General features: G+C 40.6%; 5 protein-coding genes across 7 annotated transcripts; 3 read left to right on the top strand and 2 right to left on the bottom strand.

The window, feature by feature from the left end:
* The first annotated feature begins 88 nt into the window (after positions 1–88).
* LOC129591379 (uncharacterized) lies at positions 89–2,506 on the top strand. Its single transcript, XM_055487016.1, has 4 exons — positions 89–549; positions 615–1,255; positions 1,539–1,981; positions 2,043–2,506. The coding sequence occupies exons 1-4, from the start codon at positions 332–334 to the stop codon at positions 2,109–2,111; spliced, it is 1,371 nt and encodes a 456-aa protein (XP_055342991.1). The 5' UTR covers positions 89–331; the 3' UTR covers positions 2,112–2,506.
* LOC129591382 (tRNA-splicing endonuclease subunit Sen34-like) lies at positions 2,461–4,856 on the bottom strand. 2 transcript variants are annotated; one of them, XM_055487019.1, is made up of 5 exons: positions 4,494–4,856; positions 4,047–4,249; positions 3,696–3,934; positions 3,095–3,473; positions 2,461–2,764 (listed from the first exon to the last, which is right to left on the bottom strand). In XM_055487019.1, exons 2-5 carry the CDS (start codon positions 4,207–4,209, stop codon positions 2,577–2,579), a joined length of 969 nt encoding a protein of 322 aa, XP_055342994.1. In that variant the 5' UTR covers positions 4,210–4,249; positions 4,494–4,856; the 3' UTR covers positions 2,461–2,576. The 2 variants fall into 2 exon arrangements, with proteins under 2 accessions (XP_055342994.1, XP_055342995.1); XM_055487020.1 differs by lacking the exon at positions 4,494–4,856 and adding an exon at positions 4,326–4,425.
* On the top strand, positions 4,595–6,372 carry LOC129591383 (ribosome biogenesis protein NSA2 homolog). Its single transcript, XM_055487021.1, has 3 exons — positions 4,595–4,878; positions 5,011–5,525; positions 5,862–6,372. The coding sequence occupies exons 2-3, from the start codon at positions 5,073–5,075 to the stop codon at positions 6,186–6,188; spliced, it is 780 nt and encodes a 259-aa protein (XP_055342996.1). The 5' UTR covers positions 4,595–4,878; positions 5,011–5,072; the 3' UTR covers positions 6,189–6,372.
* Positions 6,373–6,558: 186 nt separating this feature from the next.
* On the bottom strand, positions 6,559–15,335 carry LOC129591389 (calcium-activated potassium channel subunit alpha-1-like). Its single transcript, XM_055487028.1, has 26 exons — positions 14,636–15,335; positions 14,222–14,283; positions 13,942–14,053; positions 13,754–13,865; positions 13,410–13,561; positions 13,207–13,305; positions 12,920–12,994; positions 12,644–12,735; positions 12,478–12,588; positions 12,354–12,421; positions 11,937–12,043; positions 11,663–11,746; positions 11,344–11,508; positions 11,184–11,284; positions 10,937–11,095; positions 10,561–10,640; positions 10,209–10,419; positions 9,926–10,081; positions 9,767–9,800; positions 9,484–9,640; positions 9,089–9,156; positions 8,566–8,767; positions 8,225–8,332; positions 7,436–7,572; positions 7,115–7,306; positions 6,559–6,993 (listed from the first exon to the last, which is right to left on the bottom strand). Exons 1-26 carry the CDS (start codon positions 15,011–15,013, stop codon positions 6,757–6,759), a joined length of 3,459 nt encoding a protein of 1,152 aa, XP_055343003.1. The 5' UTR covers positions 15,014–15,335; the 3' UTR covers positions 6,559–6,756.
* Positions 15,336–16,564: 1,229 nt separating this feature from the next.
* LOC129591168 (pyridine nucleotide-disulfide oxidoreductase domain-containing protein 2-like) lies at positions 16,565–22,419 on the top strand. 2 transcript variants are annotated; one of them, XM_055486709.1, is made up of 12 exons: positions 16,565–16,827; positions 16,901–17,017; positions 17,776–18,672; positions 19,105–19,124; positions 19,184–19,277; positions 19,860–19,933; positions 20,058–20,334; positions 20,516–21,180; positions 21,356–21,491; positions 21,560–21,664; positions 21,915–22,037; positions 22,123–22,419. In XM_055486709.1, exons 3-12 carry the CDS (start codon positions 18,606–18,608, stop codon positions 22,191–22,193), a joined length of 1,632 nt encoding a protein of 543 aa, XP_055342684.1. In that variant the 5' UTR covers positions 16,565–16,827; positions 16,901–17,017; positions 17,776–18,605; the 3' UTR covers positions 22,194–22,419. The 2 variants fall into 2 exon arrangements, with proteins under 2 accessions (XP_055342684.1, XP_055342685.1); XM_055486710.1 differs by lacking the exons at positions 16,565–16,827; positions 16,901–17,017 and adding an exon at positions 17,419–17,437 and having other exon boundaries at positions 22,123–22,414.
* Positions 22,420–22,892: the final 473 nt, after the last annotated feature.

The raw sequence follows: 22,892 nt of genomic DNA, 5'->3' as shown, positions 1-22,892 counted from the left end.
TACCGCCTGTTGGGGGCCACTACACGGAAGTCGTAGTCTGTGATCACTGATCAGCTGTTTCCGGTCCCACAAAAAGGACAAAATTAATTAACAAGTAGTACGAGTGCACAATAATATTATTGTGCACTCGTAGTACTCGTTACTACTGATGGCATTTGAAAACGTTCTGTCAGTTCCAACCGACACTGTTTCCTCATTCGTGTGTGGATGTTCAGATCTTTAACGAAGGCGAAGGCGAGCCAGCCAGGAAAAACTATTTGTTAAATACATAAAATCAGTGTTTAGCCTTCTTAACGAGATAGTCGCTTTCGCTGTCGTAAAAGCTACATCTATGATGGCATCTACCAGGAGTTCTTATGTTGTAACACAACTCTTGTCACAGCCATCTTGGACATCGCTGTTTACCCGAAGCTTGTGGCCAGTATCTGGGAAGAAACTGAATTATACCATCGTGCCAAAGAGGCACAGCTCAAGCCAGCCCAAGACAGAGCTAGAAGAAGCTCAGATCTTTCGTGGGAATGTGTCCGAATTCCCCTGTACGCTATCGAAGTAAGTACCATCTTTGAGTGAAATACAGTACATTGATCCTACTCCGATCGGTGCACGCTTTTCAGAAACGTTCAGGGACCAGAGCCTAACTATGAGAAAATCGTTAGTGGTTACCAAGTCTTTCGTCACTCGGAGCCTTTCAATTTCCAGTACAACCAAGGCGTTATTCCGCAGCTGCAGATAGCTTACGAGACATGGGGCGAATTGAACCCTGACCGCTCCAATGCAATTCTGATTTTCACCGGCCTATCGGCCAGTTCGCACGCGCGCAGCCATTCCGCTAATCAGCAGCCGGGCTGGTGGGAGGAATTTATTGGACCAGAAAACGCTGTGAACACATCTAAGTATTTTGTGATTTGCGCTAATCACATCGGCAGTTGCTACGGATCGACTGGTCCATCCAGTAAGAATCCTCTGACGGGTAAACCGTACGGCACGACGTTTCCGGTTCTAAGTGTGCAGGATTTAGTGCGCGCCCAATTCCACCTGTTGGATTTTTTGGGGATTGAGAAGCTGCACGCCTGTGTGGGATCGTCACTGGGCGGAATGTGTTCGGCACAAGCGGCTGTTTTATATCCGGAACGGATGGGCCGATTGATCAGCATTTCCGCTTGTCAGTATTCGTATCCTGCCAGCATCGCCACACGCTATCTACAGCGACGGTGTATTATGACGGATCCTAATTGGAACAACGGTTTTTATTACGGTAAATATTTATTGCAAATTACCCATGATGTTACCCGTACAGTTAATTTATTCACGTAATAGACACAGATAGTCATCAATAGTCGTTAATCACACTGAACAAAATAATTTGGGAAAAGTGTTTCATGTACCGCGTTTACAGCTTTAGTAACTTTACACAAGATTAAGTGCCACCAGAACGCTCTAATGCGCACATAATACTGAGTAGTTTGACTTATAAAAGTAGTAGTCAGTAGTTTGACTTATAAAATCTTCGTAATTTTCTTATTATGGTTGATTTCCAGGAAATCAGTTGCCGTTTCACGGTATGAAAACTGCTCGCGAGATTGCAACAATCAGTTATCGCAGCGGGCCGGAATGGCGTCAGCGCTTCGGGAGAAAAATGATTGAAGGAGCAACGATCAGTTTATGTCCGACTTTCTTGATTGAGCAGTACATCGACCACCAAGGCGAACGTGGCGCGTCCATGCTGGATCCGAATACATTGTTGTACATTTCCAAGGCCATGGATTTATTTGAGCTGTCCAATGCAGATCTTGCACGGATCAAAGTGCCCACACTAATTATCGGCGTAGTGACAGATGCACTGTTTCCGGTTTGGCAACAACGGGAGCTGGCACATCAACTGGTTGAAAATGGGACACCGACTACGTATTACGAGTTGCCTTCGTTGTATGGCCATGACACGTTTTTATTGGATGTCCATGGTGTCGGCACTGCTGTGAAGGTTTGCAGAGCTGTTTTTCTGTTTCTGTAAAATTCGTGCACATTTCACATGCTTTTTTTAGGGATTCCTGGAAACCACCATGGCAGAGAAAGTGCAGAGAAATACTATATCGCCTTTCCCGTATTATTAAAGTTGGCGCAATGTTAGGCATAATTGCGCGTATAAGCGCTCTGCAGCACAACGTTCGACAGATCAAGCCCGACGAACAACTCGTCTTGGAATTTCTAGTAAGCTTTTTCGCAGCCATATCTCCAAACAAATTGCGTATCGTGCACTGCCTTTTGCATGATGTCGGTGTTTTTATCCTGCCTCAAAGTACCGTACATCTATTAAGCCGAAAGCTTTCAAATTTTTAAAATGGACTATTTTTGTATTTGTACTTGGATTGTGGCACAGACTCAATGTAGTGGTTGCAACTCCCAACAGTTTTGCTCTTGCAGTTGGTCATGTGGAAACTATGACGTAAGATATTTAATCTACCAAAAGATTTCCCAGTGTTTTTATTATCAAAACAACAGAGATTATCACAGATTTTTTGTATCAGGTAGGTAAGCTGTGAAAGTCGATACATCGATAAGTGAAGGTGCATCGGTTCTCATTTCATCAGTGCCCATTTGCTGCATGTAAAATTAACGTCGTAATTGTTATCAACTGATGCCCAAAGCACGGCTTTATGACATGATGTAGCCACTCGTCCCAGTCGTAAAATCTCTTCCAGTGATGTCTCCTTGCTATCTTCCACAATTTTTACAATGCACACCGAATGCTTTACGTGAACATCACCTGAAATTTCAAAACTGTTTCTGAACTATAAAAGTATCTAATATCTACACAGACACTGTACAGCACAGTGAATCTCATGGACGTAGGTAGGTATCCTATACGTAAATGAAGCGATGGATAACGATAATGGTCATGGCCCCACAACAAAGAAAATAGCTAGAAAAACTCATCCTATTGAAAAATTTTGAGCCAATGAAGTAAGATTACAATATCTGCACACTTGAGCCAGTGGAGTGAAATCACAGTATTTGTACACGTGGCAGTTAGAAATAAAATCATAAAAAAATTACAAATCCTAATGCAAAGTTCAAACACAAAAATTGTATTTACCTTCATAAAGCAAAAGATCACCACCATATTTCACTCCCGATGTTGTCCAAAATCCCGCCAGCATCAACTTAAAATAAGCCGCATAGTAGATTTTCTCTTCATGGGATTCGGGATACGAAAATTCGCATTCCGGCAATTTTAACATCTGCATGCCGGTCCTCCACGACCGTAAAGGTAATTCCAGTTTGACATGTCCGTCGTGCGTAACTGGTCGACTAAGCAGTTCATCTCGCATTATTTTCCAAATTTCCTCCTCATCAGCCGGTAGCGTGATTCCCTTAGCCAGTGCATCTGCTCGCATTTTAGAGATTTTGCCAGCAAATATTTTATCCCGTTTTGACTCGATTTCGGCTATACGATTTTGTGCGAGTATTTGAACCTAAAACAAAAACCTATGAAAAGACACATACAAATTTCATAAAGTGAACTACGATTAAGAATTTAAGATTCAACCTAAGCGGCGAAAAATGAAGACCGACAAAATGATATCTTCGCGAACCAATGATAAAATTTTAGGCTGATAATAAGAACCATAGCAAAAACAACTGAACTATAACATATGCCTTACAGAAAATGTAAACCACCAAAATAAATAACTTACCTGATCAATGTACTGCCGTTGTCGGTGTGCGTGAAATAATTCTGCCTGGGCTTCTGTGGGCGCCGCTGTTAATTCAGCTTCCCTCACGAATCTTGCGGCTCTTATATCACGTAGATATGCGGCTTCAGCAGATGTTAAACGTACAGGCAGAGATGTGAAGACGTCCTGCAAAGGAGTTTTGGCAAAGCATCCAACAGCGTTTCCCATGACATGGTATTTCTTCTGCATCATAATCACGTCTGAAAAGAAAGCTTCTGATAAATATAACGGGTCCATTATATTATAACGGGTCCATTATAAGAAAAACACAGAGCGTAAAAGATACGGTAGCTAATTGTAAGGAAAAGTCACCATCATGGTTCCACACATGCAATGTTCCTGCATCGCCAACACTTATCGTGATTTTTTTCATCGTGGACTCCACTGGATCATTCGCTGGCTGTGCCTGCGACTGAAAACTGTTCGAATCTTCCCTTTCAAGCAGCTGGACCATTCCCTGTGGTGTTTCATTCATATTGCACCGGTTGTGACGGGATGTTCTTCCCCTGTTACGACTCAAGAAAACAAAAGGAATTTTGAATAGTCTCAGCAAGTACAGACTCAGTAAATGAGTCGTGAAATTATACGTACACTTCTTGAAAACAGTATTCAAAACTATTTAACAGAACAGACTCAACAGAGAAAGAAATATCCAACAATTATTCTTGAAAAAAAGAAAAGCATTGTAAATAAAAATTTAAGTAAATTAAGTACTTATCAAAAATTTCATTTGGTAATTTCATTTCATCTCGTACTTACTTTTGAAGCGACAATGATAAAAAGTAAACAGCAGCCGCTTACGGAAGGCGGTTAACTCAATGGCTATATAATTGACGTGAGCTTTCCGCAAGTCAAAATTAATTCTCTACTTCACTCCGTGCAGTTTTGTGTATTTTGGTCGGAAGACGCGGAAGATCTCCGTTTTCAACACCTTAGATTTAAATACCAATTCTTCCGACCTCTATTTACTGTGGCCCCCTTTGCCTCTTGAACTTTTGATGCCAAGTTGCTAGAGGACATATTGCTGCTGCTCTTCGACCCGATAAGACTGCAGGAGTTGTCATCCACACGCTTTCGGCGAACTTATTCGGGTTTTCCGATATACTGCTTTAACGAGTGATTGTTTATCTGGGAGACTGGGAAGGTATGCAATTAAATATTTGAGAATATTCAACCTGAAGTCCACGGGGGCAGTGAAATTCCAACCATAAGACACTTAAATTTTTATTTGCTGGGTCCATCTACTTGTAGTAAGTTTAACGAGGTCTGCATTCAGGTGCTGTTTTTGCCATTTGGATACAGTAATTTGAAGATCGACCGAGGTCGGCGGTGGGCAGCATGCCGCAGAACGAGCACATCGAGCTCGCACAGAAGCGCCATGGTAGGCGATTGGATTATCATGAAAAGAAGCGCAAGCGGGAGGCTCGAGCGCCTCATGAACAGGCCAGCAAAGCTCAGTCTTTGCGCGGCATTAAGGCCAAGATCTACAATAAACAACGGCATCACGAGAAAGTTCAGATGAAAAAGACCATTAAATTGCATGAGGAACGCGAAACCAAGCAGAAGGATGCACCGGTGCAGGAAGGTGCCGTTCCGGCCTACTTGTTGGACCGTGAGACACAGAGCCGAGCCAAGGTTCTGTCCAATATGATCAAGCAGAAACGGAAAGAAAAAGCCGGAAAATGGACTGTCCCCATTCCTCAAGTCAAGGCTGTCAGCGAAGCGGAAGTTTTCAAGGTTCTAAAGAGTGGAAAGTCTAAGAAGAAATCATGGAAGAGAATGGTCACTAAGGTATGCTTGATACGCTGTAGTGCGGATTCGGAATTTATCAAAAGTATGCTGTATGTTTGCGGCTTTGCTCGCCGACTCATATCACGATTGTCATTGGAGACTGGGGTTGTCGTATTAAATTTGGGTTCTGGTGAGAAACAGTGAATATTATTTAAAATCTGTATTATTTAAAATCTTTAAGATTTTACTGTCAAATGTCAATCAACAGGTTAATTATGTACGAGTAATGTAATGAGTACTGTATAATATAATATAATGAGTACTGTACTGTACTGTACTCGTACAATGTAATGAGTACTGTATTTAAACGTTTTTCATTTGTTGGGCTATTCGCAGGTGTGTTATGTGGGAGAAGGATTTACGCGCAAGCCTCCGAAATACGAACGATTTATCCGACCGATGGCTCTTCGCTTTAAGAAAGCGCACGTTACGCATCCAGAACTGAAAGCCACTTTCCAGTTGCCCATAATTGGCGTGAAAAAGAATCCTAGCTCACCTATGTATACGTCTCTAGGTGTAATCACCAAGGGTACGGTGATAGAAGTGAACGTTAGCGAACTGGGTCTCGTAACGCAAGGCGGAAAGGTCGTCTGGGGAAAGTATGCTCAGGTTACGAATAATCCCGAAAATGATGGGTGTATTAATGCTGTTCTTTTAGTTTAAAATAAAGTATTGTACAGTCACTGTGACTGTAAATACGATCTGCGTGAGAAATTCCTGTTTTGTTACAAAAGCTACGCTGTACAATCCTTTTTACGATGAGAAAGTAATTTGAACTGAGTAGAGAATTCGCTGATTACAGAGTAAAATAAAATGATATGAATGTTAAATGAATGGACACAAATCCGCTTCTGTTGAATTCTTACGAATTACGCACTCATTTTTTCTTTTTAAAATTTTATTGTTTTCAAACCAGTTCAGTTCCAGAAACAAGCTTGTGCGAAAACTGAGCGTGCGGTTCAGAAGTACTCGTAATTACCTGTAGAATAATTTTCAGCTCTCCACATCGGTTTGAAATCCGAAGACTGACGTCAGACATAAAAGAACGCGATTTATACCAGAAACTTTCGAAATCACAGAAAGTGCGCACAGAAACACAACCGGCGGCAATATGCTAAAAATTATTTTATGCTTCTAACGATACAATAAAATATTTAAATCTCATTATTGTTAACACCATCAACAGATTTGGGTATTAAATCGTCAAAAAAGGTTTTGTTGTAGTCGGTTATCATCCCGAAGTGACGTTCTGCTTCACATTATGGGAAGCTGCATAATCCGACTGCATCAAGACGAAAAGGTAGTCGCTTTCCCGAAGGACATCGTTAGGTAGAGGCTTCGTTATCACATAGCGTTTGGTCAGATTAGCCGCCTCCTCCGATGATGCGGGCATTAACCGGAAAAGTCCAAGGCACAGCAAGCCGTGCTTCTGGATGAGACTGACAAACAGTTCGCCAAACGTCGCATTCTAAAGATGCATTTTCCAGTTATTTAAGCACAAGATTACGCAAAGTACTGAAATGTAGAATGGTTTTTTAACAGTGTGACGAACAGAATTCCTCACAGGTCACAACCATTTTCCGACTTACGATGAAAGCGCTGAATGGAAAATCGGCCATACGAGTCTGGCTGACGAATGACCTATTACGATTGTCGTCGTCCGATAGTTTTGGTCCACCGATAAGGCCAGCTCCTTCGGCTAAGATTTCCTCCAGCTCCGACGAAGCACCTCCAAATATGAGCGCTCGGATCACTCGAAATGCGCATGGATTAAAGTAGACCTAGGAGCATAAAGTAGTGTTGTGCTGTTTCTTATGGCTACAGTCCCGCTGCATTATGTTTCGGCTGGAGCTGCTGCATGACATATACTATGCAGTACACTATGCAGTGACCTTTTCAAAAGCCCTTACCATCGACATCAGCGAATCCAGAACGCTAGCTGTGAATGCAGTGCCGCAAGCAAATGGCTCTGTAGCAAAGAATCCTGTATCATAGTCATCATTATCCTCGTCATCGGGATCCAGGAACTGCACGTTGGGGTCGTTGACTGCCGGAATTCAAGACATGCATACATCAGACATTTTTAACGTTATATATCTACATATTTGCATGCATCCATACGAATATTGTATGTTACTGGAAATACTCATACAATTTAACGTGAGCACGTTTACTCGTAGATTGTAATATATAGATATTCTAAACATCGTTTTGTGATATTATGATAATTTATTTGATTATGTAATGTACTATGAGAAACCGGCAAGTTAGCAGTTGATAATAAGCGACGCATCTCCAAATCACGACTTAAAGATTTACATAACAAAATATGAACGTGTACTATTTTTACAGAATGCGAATATTCTTTACTTAAGCATACAAGTCAGAAAACCGGCATTTCAAATATTTGTCATCTGTATTGCATAGTAGTACCCGTCGTAAAAATTTGTCTCGCAGGTGGTTACAGTATGGAGACTACCTACGCATAAATGTGTCACTTCCAGTTAACAGTTAATTCTTCATTTGATTCATGTTTGTTGAGCGAAGCTCGCCTTGTACATATTGAGAAATTAAACCTTACTACAGTTAATAATAAATAAGTGCTACAAATTAACTAATATGCATGTGCTGCAAATTTAATTTACAGTCCTATACATACATGACGTATTCTATTGTTTCTATACATTAACATAACGCACACAGATCAGTTATCATAGGAATTCTGGCGCCAGGTCGCATTTTTCGCCTTGCTGTACTCGATTGATGGGTCAATGCCTTGGTAATTTTTAAGCTTTCCGGTCCGGAAACTAAAATTATGAGCAACCAAGAATAATACATCACTGAAAATATATCGTTTACACGTGGAACCAATGGATGAATTAATTTAAACAGGCCGTTATGGTATTCAAGCTATCGCAAGATGGATGTTGTTAGTTGATAGCGCTCTTAATCAGACTCTCGCTACATACATTGTATGTATTGAGCTCGCTGACAGTTTTATGCCGGCAACTACTTAGAGTTGTTAATGAAAATCATTTACCGGATGTGGATGGCTGTCGGGAATTTCGCCTTATTCGACGAGGTTCAAAATCCATGGCTTTTATGTTTAACGAAGCCATGATGACTTCTTTATCCGTGAGAGTAGCGTCGTTGTAATTAGGGATCTTGGATGTAAGCACGACACACATGGAACACGAATGGATAGATATCGCTCGCAAATCGGCGCGACTTAAAGCAGTTCCCTAATTAAATAAACAAAGCTCAAAGGACATAACATTAATATCATTTATTGTACGTGTGTGCAAATTGAACCGCTTTGACCTTCAAAACGAATTGAAATATCAGCTTTCAATTCGTAATTAAATTTTTTCCTAGTCCTTACTAGATATACTGTTTAATTTGTCGGTATATTGTCGGGTTATCAGACTCAAATTTCACTTTGAAGCAGATTTGGAATATGAGAATTTAATAGAAGTGATCATGAGGTAAAAAGTACAGCTGCATGCAGTGCGTTATAAAAAAAACTAAGCCTCCTAATGCTGTGTTGGTTATTGAGAACTTACCTTGATCAAGGTCACCTTTGGGAAATTATATAGATTTTTCCATTCCCGTTTGAGATACTCGACATTGCCTGCATTGAGCCCAAGTGTTATTATTGATTTGATCACACTTCTACAGGCATGAGAACTAATATGCTGCAGTGGGTGTTTGTCAATTAGAAATGACCTTAAGGCATCGTGATAATCATGCTCATTTAAAAATTCCAACAAATGCTTTGGAAAAGGAAAAAACCACGCACTTTAAAACTGCGTTCGTAATGCACCGTCTTTTGATTTGCAAAGCATACTAGAAATGGAAGACTTTTTGTGCAGAGTCGGCAATCAACAATTTACAAGGACAATTTGTATATATTTTTTGGTGCAGAGTGCACCCGTTCGTGCCGCCGAAGCCATCTTACCCAAAATTACCACTTCCCGTAAATCTTCATATCTGAAATTGCTGGAACGAAGTGGCATCACAAGGCTGTTTAGACCAATCAAGGGAGAATGAGCATCGGCAAATATTCCAACGACGACGTGATTTTTGAATGCTCTTTTAGCCGCTGCGTGCCGATCCTGCAATTAGTTCATATACCATAGTCCCAAACAAAAAAAGCTATTACTTCGTTATATGAACAGTGACCACAGTCATGCAACGTGACAAAGTTCTGGATGCTATTATTACTGCTTATTAAGCCTTACTAGCAGGGCTGATTCGAATGGGCGAGGGGCACACCTAATTGAACCCAAAAGAAGATGGACAGGACATAGATAACAAATTCAGATATTTACTATGTACTACGTATTTCGTGCGAGATGGTTTTTGACCACCATAATTATAAGTAAAAATTTTAAAATTACCAGTGGAACATGCCGGTTGAGTCGAATTTTGCGTCCAGATTTTCTGCATCACTTCCTTCGTGTTCGGTGTCACCGTCCAAAGCGACAGGATCAGATTCGCAACTACTTTCCGACGCAGAATTTGGATTTTTATAAAGTGGAACAACTAAGTATGCCCTATATGATAAAATCACGTGAAGAATTTATGTAACAGTAAAATGCGTTTCTCACCTGCGTCATTTTGCGACGCAAAGTTTACCGGTTCATCTGCCGATTGTTACACGAATAGCCCTTTTAGACTTACCCAGCTGGATGAATGTTTTTGGACTCTAACAGCTCCAGGCTGCGCTTAAGTCGTGGAGTGGATGGATAATTCTGAATGAAAATCTCCACCTTTTCCTGTTTGGTTTTTGAGTCCTTTCTATGTGCCGGCCTAATCATGCTAATTCTTCTTGATGGATTGTCCGCGAACACAGCAGGAAATGCCCAATTTTCTGCTGTTTGATGATTTGCAGCTGCAGTGCAGTAAAGCAATTACTACAGTAGTACCTATGGAACTATGCGGCTTGATTGTACTTCCATGAAGTACATTTTACGTTAACCCATTCATAATTAAAACCATATCCGGTCGTCGACAAATAATCAATCTAACGTACCGGCCGACTTGCAATCACACTTTTTAACAGATGTGATCCGTTCCACGTGCGCATGGCAAGTATTGCAGTAAACTGCTGCTCTGAAAAGCGCATCACATCATTAAATTTCTTTTTTTCCTTTATTCGTGTTGGCTGTGTCTGCGTAATTTCTATATTTTTGGCGGGAAACTTTAACGTAAAGTAATATCACATTCGTATGCCGAAAGCTTTACTTTAGCCACAGGATTACGAAGAATTTATTTTCAGTTGAAAATTATTTGCTTAGAGTGTTAGTGATGGTGTTTAAAGAGTCAAACTTATGACAAAACTATATTTAGGCTGGCCGGCACAGAGTTGGATGATTTTATTATTAGCGTCGAGGCACTGATCAAGTCACCTTTGCACATCCTCTGCAGAGTCTGCGATGAAGAACCCTTGAGCATTGGCTGTGATCACCGTTTCCGGTCTGGGATTAATAACAAACATAAAGTCATCTTCTTCGGCACTCCATAATGAAATTGCGATGAGCATTATGTCTAACCGCACTAGACATATTCTGGAATTTTAATCAAAGATGATTAAATCACGAGAGGTCATAAGCACGAGCATGATGTCGTAGCCTCGTAGGCTACCCTGACACTTACTCCGATATTTGAGCAAAGGTCATGTTAGTGAAAGAGGAACTCAGATTTTCGGAATACATTTCCAGACCGGTGCCTCGTAAATATTCAGTGCGCCAACTTTGCTGCAACGTAAAAGTTTTTCTTGGCAGGAATTTTTGCTGTGTTCTAAAGAAGATGCTACCTTTTCTAAAGAAGTAAATGATCGTGACGTAAAAAGATTTGCCATTAGGGTTGAAAATCCTGGTGCAATGCAGGATTGAGCGATTAATCCCAGTTTCAGTTCGGCAAGGCATACCACTTCGTCGCCATTCTTCCAGTTCCAACTAGGTATGTTGAGCAAATAAGCCTACGATTAATATCATGGTATTATATGACTAGCGACAAAACTGAAAATTAATGACGATGCATAGCCTGCTTATATTATCGGTCGATATAAAGCACTTAAACAAGCGTTGGTTAGCCCGGTCAGTTTTATAAGCACATAGGAAAATGGCACTAACCTTGTTGTGGTACTGCATTAATTCCACAATTACTCGAATCGATGAATGAAAATTCTTTATGGATATCACCCGCATGATATTTGCCTAACAAGTAAGGAAAATAATGATCTCTGTCTACGGTATTTGTTACAGACGACAGTATAAAACTTATTGTACGAGTATTTCAGGCTACAGCACAGATCAATACGCTTATGAATCAGGCAGTAATATGCCGAGGTGCAAGAAAATCGGTGACAGCTGAACTCTACCGCTAACATAATTAATGTGACCTTACCGCGTCTTCTGCATCTGGATCGATGCACTGCTTATTGCCGACAATGATTACGGCATCGGATGTGTCCGCTCTGACGCGAAAAAGATCCTGCGACTTCATTGCTGATCCTATTGTTCCAAAAAAATTGGGTTGATTCGTCACAGTTCTTATTGCATTATCGGTAAGAAAGAAGTGGCACGAAGTGCACAATCATAATATACAATAGTATACAAAAAAAATTATTTGAACTGTTTTGCTGAGCGACGCTCGCTTTGTACATATTGCGACATAAAGCGCATATATCTCTATAAAAGTATTGCAGACAAATATGCCGCAACTGCAAGGTACCCTAATTACTGTAATCCCACTTGATACTAAATAAACTTATTCTAAATAAAGTAAATAAACTTATACTAAATAAACTTAAATAAACATTACCCTGAAAATATTCCACTTCCGTAAAATAACGTTTCAACAAAGTCTCCATTTCCATATCAGGCTCTTTCCTAGTCCAAAACCGGCATCAGTCACGTTATCAGATGTAAACCATTGACATCCTTACAGATCCATAAACAGCACTTTGATATCGGTGATTCCACGATCTTTGTGAAGAAATTCTTTTAGAAACCCCAGTGCCGTTAAAAAGTTAACGTTGCCGCAAACAATTATGTGCCTGCAAAAAGGACTGTGTTAGTTACGGCAAATCTATTTAACCCCACGCATCTTACTTTTTTCCGGAGGGGGATTCATAATGGCCGGCATATTTTTTACGATTGGATATAATTCGGAAAATGTCTGGGATAACGGAAGCAACAACAGCCTGCAATATGTTGTCAGCATAAATACGTATTCGGTGGCTTTTAATATAAACAAGCAATCATTCAAAAAACTAGCATAAGTGGTTGAATTGTAACTGTGACGCAGTGAATGGAATGCGCAAACATGAAATCCCTACCCGATAGCGATTCTTCGACCTTTAATGTTTAAGAGAATAATTTTTTTACCAGAGTGGACATGATGAATATCGCGTTAAAGATTCTTCCGAAAACGGTGTAGCAGACGATGTCACCGTATCCCACCTAATTAACAGAGTCTGATGGTTACGTATATTACTATGAACTTTCCGTTGCATTATTAAAGAAGTAAATGCGTTTAACGTAAAACGAAGCCACGTAAGTAGTACCAGATCGCAGTACAGCCTCTACAAATCAAGCACAGCGCGGCTGCGAAAAATTAAAGTCTGACGGAGATAAATTATTTATTTGTAGTAGTGCCCTTTGCCGTTACATACCGTGGAGGCGGTGACAACGCAAAAATAAACAAACTCCCAGTAACTAAGGTTCTGCTTGTTGCCCGCTAAGCCATAAAACGGATCTCCCGAATTCTCGAGCTATAATCACAAAAGGCTAATTATTGTAACAGAGATGAGTAAGGCAATGCAAAACTCCAGGCGTGTTTTCTTTTATTTCGAACACGCGCGGTTAAAGGACTCACTAAATGGAACATGCCGGCGGACATCAACAGCGCACTGACAACGCTGCAAACCAGCTGTGTCAAACGTAGCGCCGTCCGTGTTCTGAGAATGCGTAGATACTGAAGGATATCCGGTATATTCAAAAAATACAGAACCCGTAGAAATCGTAATCCTATCGACGACAAGAAAGAATAGCATCATATGAATTGGGAGTGTTTGTATTTGCCGGATAATTAAAAACGAATGCTACGCATTTTGCAACTGGACGCCTCTATGTGTCTATCAATTTTCTCTTGTTCAGTTGATTTGAGCTATCAGTCTATCTTACGTAGTATTTAGTACTTACAACATACAATATCTGTACCTGTCCAGCTTCTGTTGAGAAGTAATCCGACAATTGCCGGCGGAACCGTAAAATAATCGATAACCGAATATAGTTCAAAAAGGAAGGGCAATTTTTTATGAGCAGCAATAAACTGTAATAACAAGCAGCAAATGTTGTAATAAGTACGATCCACTTGAAAGCATCAGTCAATTCATCAAATACAGTACTCTAATTAAAAAGTGGATGCCGAAAAGGCAGTTCAGTAGCAAGTCCAGGATAGCTCCGGCATCATCGAACAGCGATCTCACGTAACATTTTTCCAAACAACAAGATTGCCGCCTAGAAGGTAAGAATTAATTGGGCAAAATAAATTATTTCCTTGCTAATCTTAAATGAATTGAACGGATCACACAAATTCATTAATTACACCGGAAATTATGTATAACTAAAGCTTTTCGTTGTTATTCTTGAGTAAATCACACCACAATGTCTAACTTTAATACTTACACTGAAACCTCCGTCAGATAAATTAGGAAGGATACCTGACTGGCAAGAAACATTAGAAACACCTACACAAAACAGCAACAAGTTACCGAGTTGCATTATATTTTCAACGTCGCGCTGCAGCCGATGTATTTAACTTCTTACGTACTTCTTAACTTGCAGCATTTGTTTAAGAGTACATACGTTATACTGCACTAACACTGTAAGTTGGTACAATCGCATCATAAAATTTTGCTGCAGTCAGATATGTTATGTATTCGATAACGATTAATTAGTGTTCTTAATGATTACGGCTGTCATTGTATTCCGGTAAACTGCCTACTGAATTATGTGTTCCTCGTCATTTTTAACTTGTTATTAAATCCCTTAAGCAAAAGTAAAGCATTTAATACTTTGCAGAATCTCTTGTATTCTTACCGACATTTCTCCGGAAACAAATTTGGCGCTAACGAGTTCCTGCATGCGCAACCGAAAAGCATGAAATCCGTGAGGCGATAGTCCACACAGAAGTAAACGCTTCTTCGGGGCATTATCGTGCATGGCTGGCGCCGTCTTTCCGACGTTCTCACCTGCATCTTTAATAAAAAATTTCCGATAAAGTCGAATGATTAGCCTTTTAAAGGTGAGCACAAGGAGCAGAATGAATATAAACGCGACCGGACACAGGGCGCTGGAAAGCAGAAATATCCACCATTTCTCCGGCTGGCCCAGCTCTACGCATGGTCGTTTGAATCTGCCGTAAAGGTTAAAACTGCCAAGTATTTCTGGGATAGTATCGTTCACGATGTTCATCATAATTTATTGCTCCACACAGATGTATGTCACCAGATATTGGTTCGAAGTGACTGGCAAAAGACGATTTCGAACCGGAAGTAAAAAAACATCCGTTGCTTTACTTTGGAATTTACATTTATGCTTAACCGGTTGGCAATCCGTCCGTCAATGCCGGTAAAAATGTTTTGTCGAATGCATATTATGATCGGGAATAGAATAATCAAGGTCCTTTAATAGTGATGTATACACATTACATCTTCTGATACTAATAAAAACCGACTGTATATGTGCATGCGTCTTTTGAGAATAATAAACAGTGTGTCCAAGCTGATCATGACTCCAAGTGTCTGCAATACATCGATTGTTAATTGACATATTTCGCACTTCTGCCGCGAATTTAAAATACGTTACAAGGCTTACCGTCAGGGCGGGGTATACGTACTGTTAGCTCATCGTACAGTCTATCCCGAGCCCCGACACATTTTGAAGTACTGGAAGCCGGGAATGTCGGCTTACAGCGGTAGAAGTAGTACAAAATAGACACGTCGTGGTTAGCTTTGTTGCGTCGTTGTATTGTACACGTTTGATCCATAAGGATCAAAGCTCTGGATTGGATGCGAGCGGTCATGCTTGATTTCGCTACACTTTATACGGTAAAATTAAATCGCATATACTGGTATAAGATAAAATATTATGATTACCGGTTGACGGTACCGGTATGGAAAGCGTTACTGTATCAACTCTTCCAAATTGATGCTTTTTTATGCATGCAGTGTGTATTTGTTAACATTTACGATTTGGTTTTCGTTAGCCGCTTGAAACTGAAAAACATGCTTTAATGATTTTGATAGGCGTCATTGGCAGTGATCATGTCGAACGCTCGTCAGGGATAACTTAAACTTATAATCTCGTTGAAACCTTCGTAGTCACATTTGACTACGAAGTTCGTAGTACGAACTTTGTTATCCGGTCCGGCAAATTTGCAATGGTCGAGTTTTGACCATTAAAAATTTTTGTAAGACACTGCTACACCGGCTTTGAATGTTTTCGCACTTCAGAATTGAAGAACATTGCCATTTCTGCTACTACTATTGCTACTATTGCCTTTGTATGACATCTGTGTACTTAGTAAGCTACCTAATCGATCGGAAGATAACGCACCTCAAGGGCTGCTATCAATTATTTGCCGAATTCAGAACAGCACTTAAACGGTACGATGAAGAAACAATTCCATACATTTGTCAGAAGGTCTGAAAGCGTGGGAAATGCGTGTAACACAAGGCCGTTGAAGTACACAAAAACCTGAAAACGAATGCAAGGACTACGAAACGAAAAGGCAAGGGTAACGGATTTGTCAGTCGTAAAAAATTGCCTTCAATAATAATTTGTCAAAAATTTTTCGAAACCAGTGATTCGAAAAAAATTTTCTCCCACCGGGGTTCCTATAGACCGCCCGAAAAACGGGAAGCGTGAAATAAATAGGTAATCGAAAAGGGGCGCCTATAGTAAAAGGGGTGCCTATACTAGTATCACCTGTATGGCATTACGCAGTACTCTGTGCTACTGTAAGGTCCGATAATCACAAAGGGAAACCACAATTTTTCGTTCACTATTATTATGATATATGAAATATAACTTATTATCAGTGTTCGTCGAACTTATTTTGCTGAATTGAACAAAAAATTGGTTCGCCCGTTTAGAACACTTCTAAGAGCATGTCTTCGGCAACAACGAATGAGTCCTTTTTTGATGGTGAAACCGAGTCCGAGAATCTCCTGGCCCTCCTTTCTCCCGTCGGGAAAGCAGTGCAGAGTGCTTGGAAGGAAGCAGTTCAAGTGAGTGGTCTGTGGCAGTAGATTACATCAGTCACCGATCTGGGATTGTGAATTTTAAATCGGTATTCAATAGAAAGGCCTTGTGCGAGCTGCAGCGGAGGACACTTCCACCGTACTAAGAACTATTATCGAGGCACACAGAATGGAGGGAGCGCAGCCGTCGGAGATGACCATGACCATGAATATTGAGGTTAGGCTGCGAGTACTTGCTATTTCTTTATCTCGGCCACTGTATATGCGACTGACTCATTATTTGGGTTGTTATCTATAATTTTAAAACCATTAATCTAATTTTGTCATACCTGACTAACTTTGTAAGTACTTAGTAGTACTGTATTATCTGGTTTCGATTTTTGACAACTCGCTTGTTTCCGACTTACTGAACAGCAGTTTTGAATTATAAGCGGTATGGCACTTTTACAAAGTTAATTTCACAATTTTTCCATGTCAATATGGCCACATGCTGGTCCGTGTATGGTCTTGTGAGTCTTGTCGTTTAGAAATTATTTTTGATTACCGAACAAAAAATGTGAAAAATGAGTTGATCCGTCTGCGTACTGGGTAAAGAACCTTGGAAGGGTTTTTGTCACAAGACTGTGGTTTGCTGCAAGTACGCTGGACCAACACGTTATTGCTTGAGATGTGGTAGTTACTTGGGCACCAGATTGAAAACATGAATAATAACTGTATCGATGACTCAGTGTGCACTACGCTTCAAGAGATCAGTGCGTCATTTACTTATAATGAGGAGCACTCGAAATTTTGTATTAGCTAGTTTTACGCTTTGGAAATTGTGGATAGAAATTTTATGGTTTGTATGTAATGCAGAAATTTTTTCTGATTATTACTAACTGGGAATCGGGATAGCAGCATGGGGGAATCGAATCTGCGATAACTACATGTTCCCTGAAATAATATAATGGCGCAACTGATTTCTTTTATGAACAGGGTGACCTTATGGGCTATGCCGCATCGGTTGGCCCTGGCAGGCGAGTGCTTCCCGAAGCTCCGAGTTCGAAATCTACGGTGAACGGTGTGACTGCTGTCATTGGCAACACCCGAGTGCGTTTTGGTGACGGAACAGACGCATTGCTCCGAGTAAAGGGCACCGTAACCCTTGTGATTGACGATGAGGCGGAAGATTTCGGTACGGACTTTGATCTGATGCAGCTGGACGAAGGCGTTGTAGATCAGGAATCCGATGTAGAAGAAGGGGAATCCCAGCAGGAGCCAGTTGTCACCTGATCAGATAAACAGTCCTGCATTTGTACCGGCATAATTGATTTCTCTCCGGCTTTTTGTTTGTATGACATTTTTCCAAATTTTTTTTGCATTCGTTGATACGGGAACCGGGACTATGGTATAAATCGGTTAAAAAATTTTTTATGCAAAACGCTTGTGCGTTTGATAATGAATATAAGATAAGTGCAATGGTAGATTTGTGATAGCTGAGATTGCATCTGAATGAGTCCGGTCACTAAAAGTTGGACATTCGCTATCGTTTCCACAGCTTGTTTTTACACGTGCGTGGTTGTGCTTATCGAATAGCAATCTTTGCGATTTTGTGTGTGATTTTGTATGTGAATTAGGAAGGCATCCAAGTTCTGCCAAGAACTTCGCAGTGTGATGGAAACATTTCAAGTAAAACCTTTCGAATGTGAATTTCTTTTACTAACTTAGAATAAAAACTGTCTTGCGCTAATGTTCTACTGTTTCACAAGGTTCTGTTGACTTCCAATCTGATTTTTCGATATACCTCTTATCATAAAACTTTTGCCATGTTGCGAAAACGAAAAGCCTTGAGTGATTTAAAAAAGCGATATGATGCGGTTGTGGTTGGTGGTGGTAAGCATTGTAACTAACACGAAGTTACGCAGAATAGAAATTATTTAATACAGTTGAATTAAAGTTCAGTGCAAGAATGATTTAGTGAAAAGTTTAGTTTCCAAAAAGGTTTTCTATTTCCAGTTATTATAAGCCTCGGTTTATTTTTGCGCTAATCGGATGGTGATGCGAGTGGTTCTAGAATAAGATGTTATCGCAGACTTCACAATCAAATTTATCTGTTCGTTGAAGTTGGCATTTTATTATTATTTTGTTTAGTTATTTTTATTGTTTTATAAACCACTAACACAGCTCCAGACTGCAATTTTAACATAATTTGTGGGTAACGTCGTTTTAGAGTAATTAGTTTGGTTAAGGTCACTGAATTCGGTATTGCCTGTGTGTTAAGGTTACAAATCATTTAAACTATCCAAATTCACACTGTTCTTGCAGGCCACAATGGATTGGTTGCGGTACGTGTAATGCCAATAACAAAACTGAATTGATAAGTTTTAATGTCACATTATCACAGGCGTGTTACTTGAGAAATGCCGGACTGGACGTGGCAGTTCTGGAACAGCGGCCAGTAATTGGAGGTGCTGCAGTCACAGAGGAAATTGTTCCCGGTAAGACTGTTTCTCCGTCACGGGCTATGACAAAGAAATTATTAATATTTTAAGCTATTTTGTCCCATGAGAGCTGTTAGCTATCGAGTGCGGTAACATCAGCTTTTTATAATATGGTACTGCAACACTGACCGTGAGCATAGTTGCATGTTCATTCCAATTACGAGTGTAGTTAGTGATAACAAAAGTCGCAGAATTAGAACTCGGGATGTCGGTTAAGGTCGAGCCAGCTGCGATGGCCGTAATGTTGAGAATTGTGCCGGAATTAGGGTGGAAAATTGCGGGATGACGTTCAAACAAAGTTTAGTAAAAGTAGTGAAACAATACTGTAATGGAACAGTAGATTAGTAAAACAACAAAGAAATTGCAGAAGTAAAAACTGGTTTCGAATAAGCATGTAATACTCGTACGTTTACCATACTGTATGTAAGCCTGAAATTAAAATTATTCTGTTTTTATTATCTCTTTTCCGGCAGCTACGAGTACTGAAAGTGAGTACTCTGTAGCTACTGCACCATGTTCCGTCATAGAAGAGGTGTGAGAAAATTAAGTATTAATCAGTGTAATATTTTTTGATTACAGGATTCAAATTTTCCAGAGCATCATACTTACTGAGTCTTCTCCGTCCCGTTGTATATAATGATTTGGATTTGAAGGTAAACAAGTGTAAAAACATTGCACTTTGTACTTTTTAAAATTTCATTCAGCTAGTTATCGTGTCAAAAGCATGGATTTTTTTAGCATGTATTAATTATAGGTTATTGTTTTCTGCCATTACAGAAACATGGCTTAAAACTTCACTTCCGCAATCCATATTCCTTCACGCCGATGAAAGGGTCCACACAATCGTTGCTGTTAGGAACAAACCATCAAGAAAATCATGCACAAATATCCAAATTTTCCGCCAAGGATGCTGACAATTTTATCCGTTACGAAGCTTTACTGAATCAGATTGTCGATGCCATCGATCCGTTATTCGATATTCCGCCACCAAGCTTTGCCGGTCGGAACAGAAGGAAAGAAAACTATTCCAGCTTTAAACAAGTGGCTAAAACAGGTAAAAAAGCGCGTGTTTATTTGCTTTTTTCTAACAATGCGGTGTTTTTAGATTTTTTGTTGAATGATTATATTCAAATGTTCATGTTCATTTACTTACGAGTACAAATACTTTGATGTACTCGTACTTTTGCACAACCGTTTGCTTGCACATGGTTTTGAGTCTTTGACATGTTTTTCAGCGTACTCCCTTCGAAAAGTCTTTCCGGAGACATACGAATTACTGACAGCACCCATTTCTAAAGTATTAAAAAACTGGTTCGAAAGCGAACCTCTGCGGGCTACACTGGCCACCGATGGACTAATCGGCAGCAGTCTGGGTCCGCACTGCGCCGGTACCGGCTACGTTCTGCTGCACCACGTCATGGGTCGTCTGGAGAACCGCCCAGGGGCGTGGGCCTATGTCGAAGGGGGCATGGGTGCTGTCTCGGAGACTATCGGCAACGTCCTGGAAGCGCGCGGTGGACATATTTTCACCAATGCAAAGGTCACCGAGATCGCCACATCAGCGGATGGTGTCCGTGGCATCCGATTGGCAACGGGCGAAGAGATTCAGGCGCCAGTGATCTTGAGTAACGCCACAGTCCGGAAGACATTCCAGGAATTCCTGCCCAACGCGTCCATTGATAGTAGCTTGCGGACGCAAGTGGACAATATTGACTACGCCTCGCCGGTTGTCAAAATCAACGTAGCGCTGTCCCGCATCCCGGATTTTTCCAAGGCGGGCAATAAAGTTCTGCCGCATCATCAGTGCTCAATTCATTTGAACTGCGAATCCATTGATATCTTGGATGATGCTTATAAAGATTTCGTTAATGGAAAACCGTCGAAAAAGCCCATGATCGAGGTGAGCCGGTGTGGTTTTCTATGTATATGGTCTTTTATGTACGTATGTTCTATAATTGTATACAGTATGGTATGGTTTTATATACAAAGTAAGTACTTGTAGCATTTTTAGTTAACTTTGCCAGTTATGTTACGCTGACGCCCGTTTCACCTGCCATGTTTTCTAATATTTTCAGATGGTCATCCCGTCCAGTTTGGATCATACCATATCGCCGCCCGGTGCGCATGTGGCGTTACTCTTCGTGCAGTATTTGCCTTATGGAATCAGTGCGGCTTGGTCGGAAACTGACCGCAACAACTTTGCAAAAGAAGGTGCTAATCCTAATATATCACTTCACTACTGAAACTGCGAGTGCTAACGCGAAAATGTTTTGTTAAAGTTTTTAAGCAAATCGATGACTATGCGCCCGGTTTTACAACATCCGTTCTGGGATATGAAGTTCTGACACCTCACATTTTGGAGCAGACCTTTGGATTGACCGGAGGTGTGTCACGCATTTTATGAACGGATAAGTCGGATATGCATGCATCTATAGCTAGTAAAGTACTGCTTGCATAACTGTGCACGTGTATTTAATATACAAATTAATTACAGTACATCTTCGAATGAAGTTGCTACACTTGCACGATACGAAAAACATTTGCAAAGTTTTTCCCGAAATTGCGTTGATTTGCGTGAAATATACTGCGCTGAAATGTAGTCGAAGATTGTAGTTTATTATCTCGTCTTCCCAGGAAATATATTCCATGGAAGTCTGAACTGGGATCAGCTGTTTTTCAGTAGACCTCTTGCAAAGATGACTGGCTACCGAACGCCGGTTAAAGGGCTTTATTTATGCGGAAGCGGTTGTCATCCAGGTACACGTCCACTTCTTCACATTCTAAGCAGCCACAACATAAGTATTTACCAAGGCGAGCGTGAAATAGCTCTTCTTTATCATAGGCGGAGGCGTAACTGGAGCACCCGGACGGCTGTCGGCGCAGGCTGTTCTGAATGACCTCAAGAAAAAGTGAAAGGAGCGTTTACTTGGGCAATAACAGGGGCAATAACAGGGGCAATAACAGTTGTTTTTGACCTTTAGCAGGGATGAAAGTTAAGACTGTGGGGCTCTTTGTGGCCTTTAATTTTTGCTCCGTTTCTGCCCATTATCTATGATTATTCATGGCATGGAATGCTGCATAAGACGCTCAGAATAAAGCTTGTGTATGAGGGAATTGCACGGTCCCAGAACGCTAACTAAACATTGGATTACTTATGCATTTCAGCTTGATATTTTGCCTAGCCCACAACTCTTATTTATCTGCAAATTACAAAGTAGCGATTGCCGACATTTACTGCTATTTTATTTTTTCTTTCTCCTGCATAATGCATTAGATCCACAGGTATGTGTTTGTACCATCATATTAGGCTTACATGTTACACAACAGTTGCGCTAGTGCGAACTATGGCTGCAGGAGTTAAATGGGTTTGTCCAAACCGGTATTCACTGTGGGCTTTCCTGCTAGTTTCATGGCCTCCTCGATTTCGCGCTGCATCTTCTCCAGTTTCTCCAGTGTCACGGATCGCATGGGGAGCAGTTTTGGCACAATTGGTTTCAGTCCCGATACTTTCTCATCGAACACATGGGCTAATTTTGATGGCAATACTTCCGGTACTTCGTCCATTTAACTCCAAATCTGCCTTATGGTCGTAATGTTAGTAAAATAATTTCA

This window comes from Paramacrobiotus metropolitanus, unplaced genomic scaffold (genome assembly GCF_019649055.1).
Source record: "Paramacrobiotus metropolitanus isolate TYO unplaced genomic scaffold, Prichtersi_v1.0 Parri_scaffold0000045, whole genome shotgun sequence".
NCBI lineage: Eukaryota > Metazoa > Tardigrada > Eutardigrada > Parachela > Macrobiotidae > Paramacrobiotus > Paramacrobiotus metropolitanus.
The sequence above is the reverse complement of the archived record's forward strand: the minus strand, read 5'-3'. Positions and strand labels throughout refer to the sequence as shown.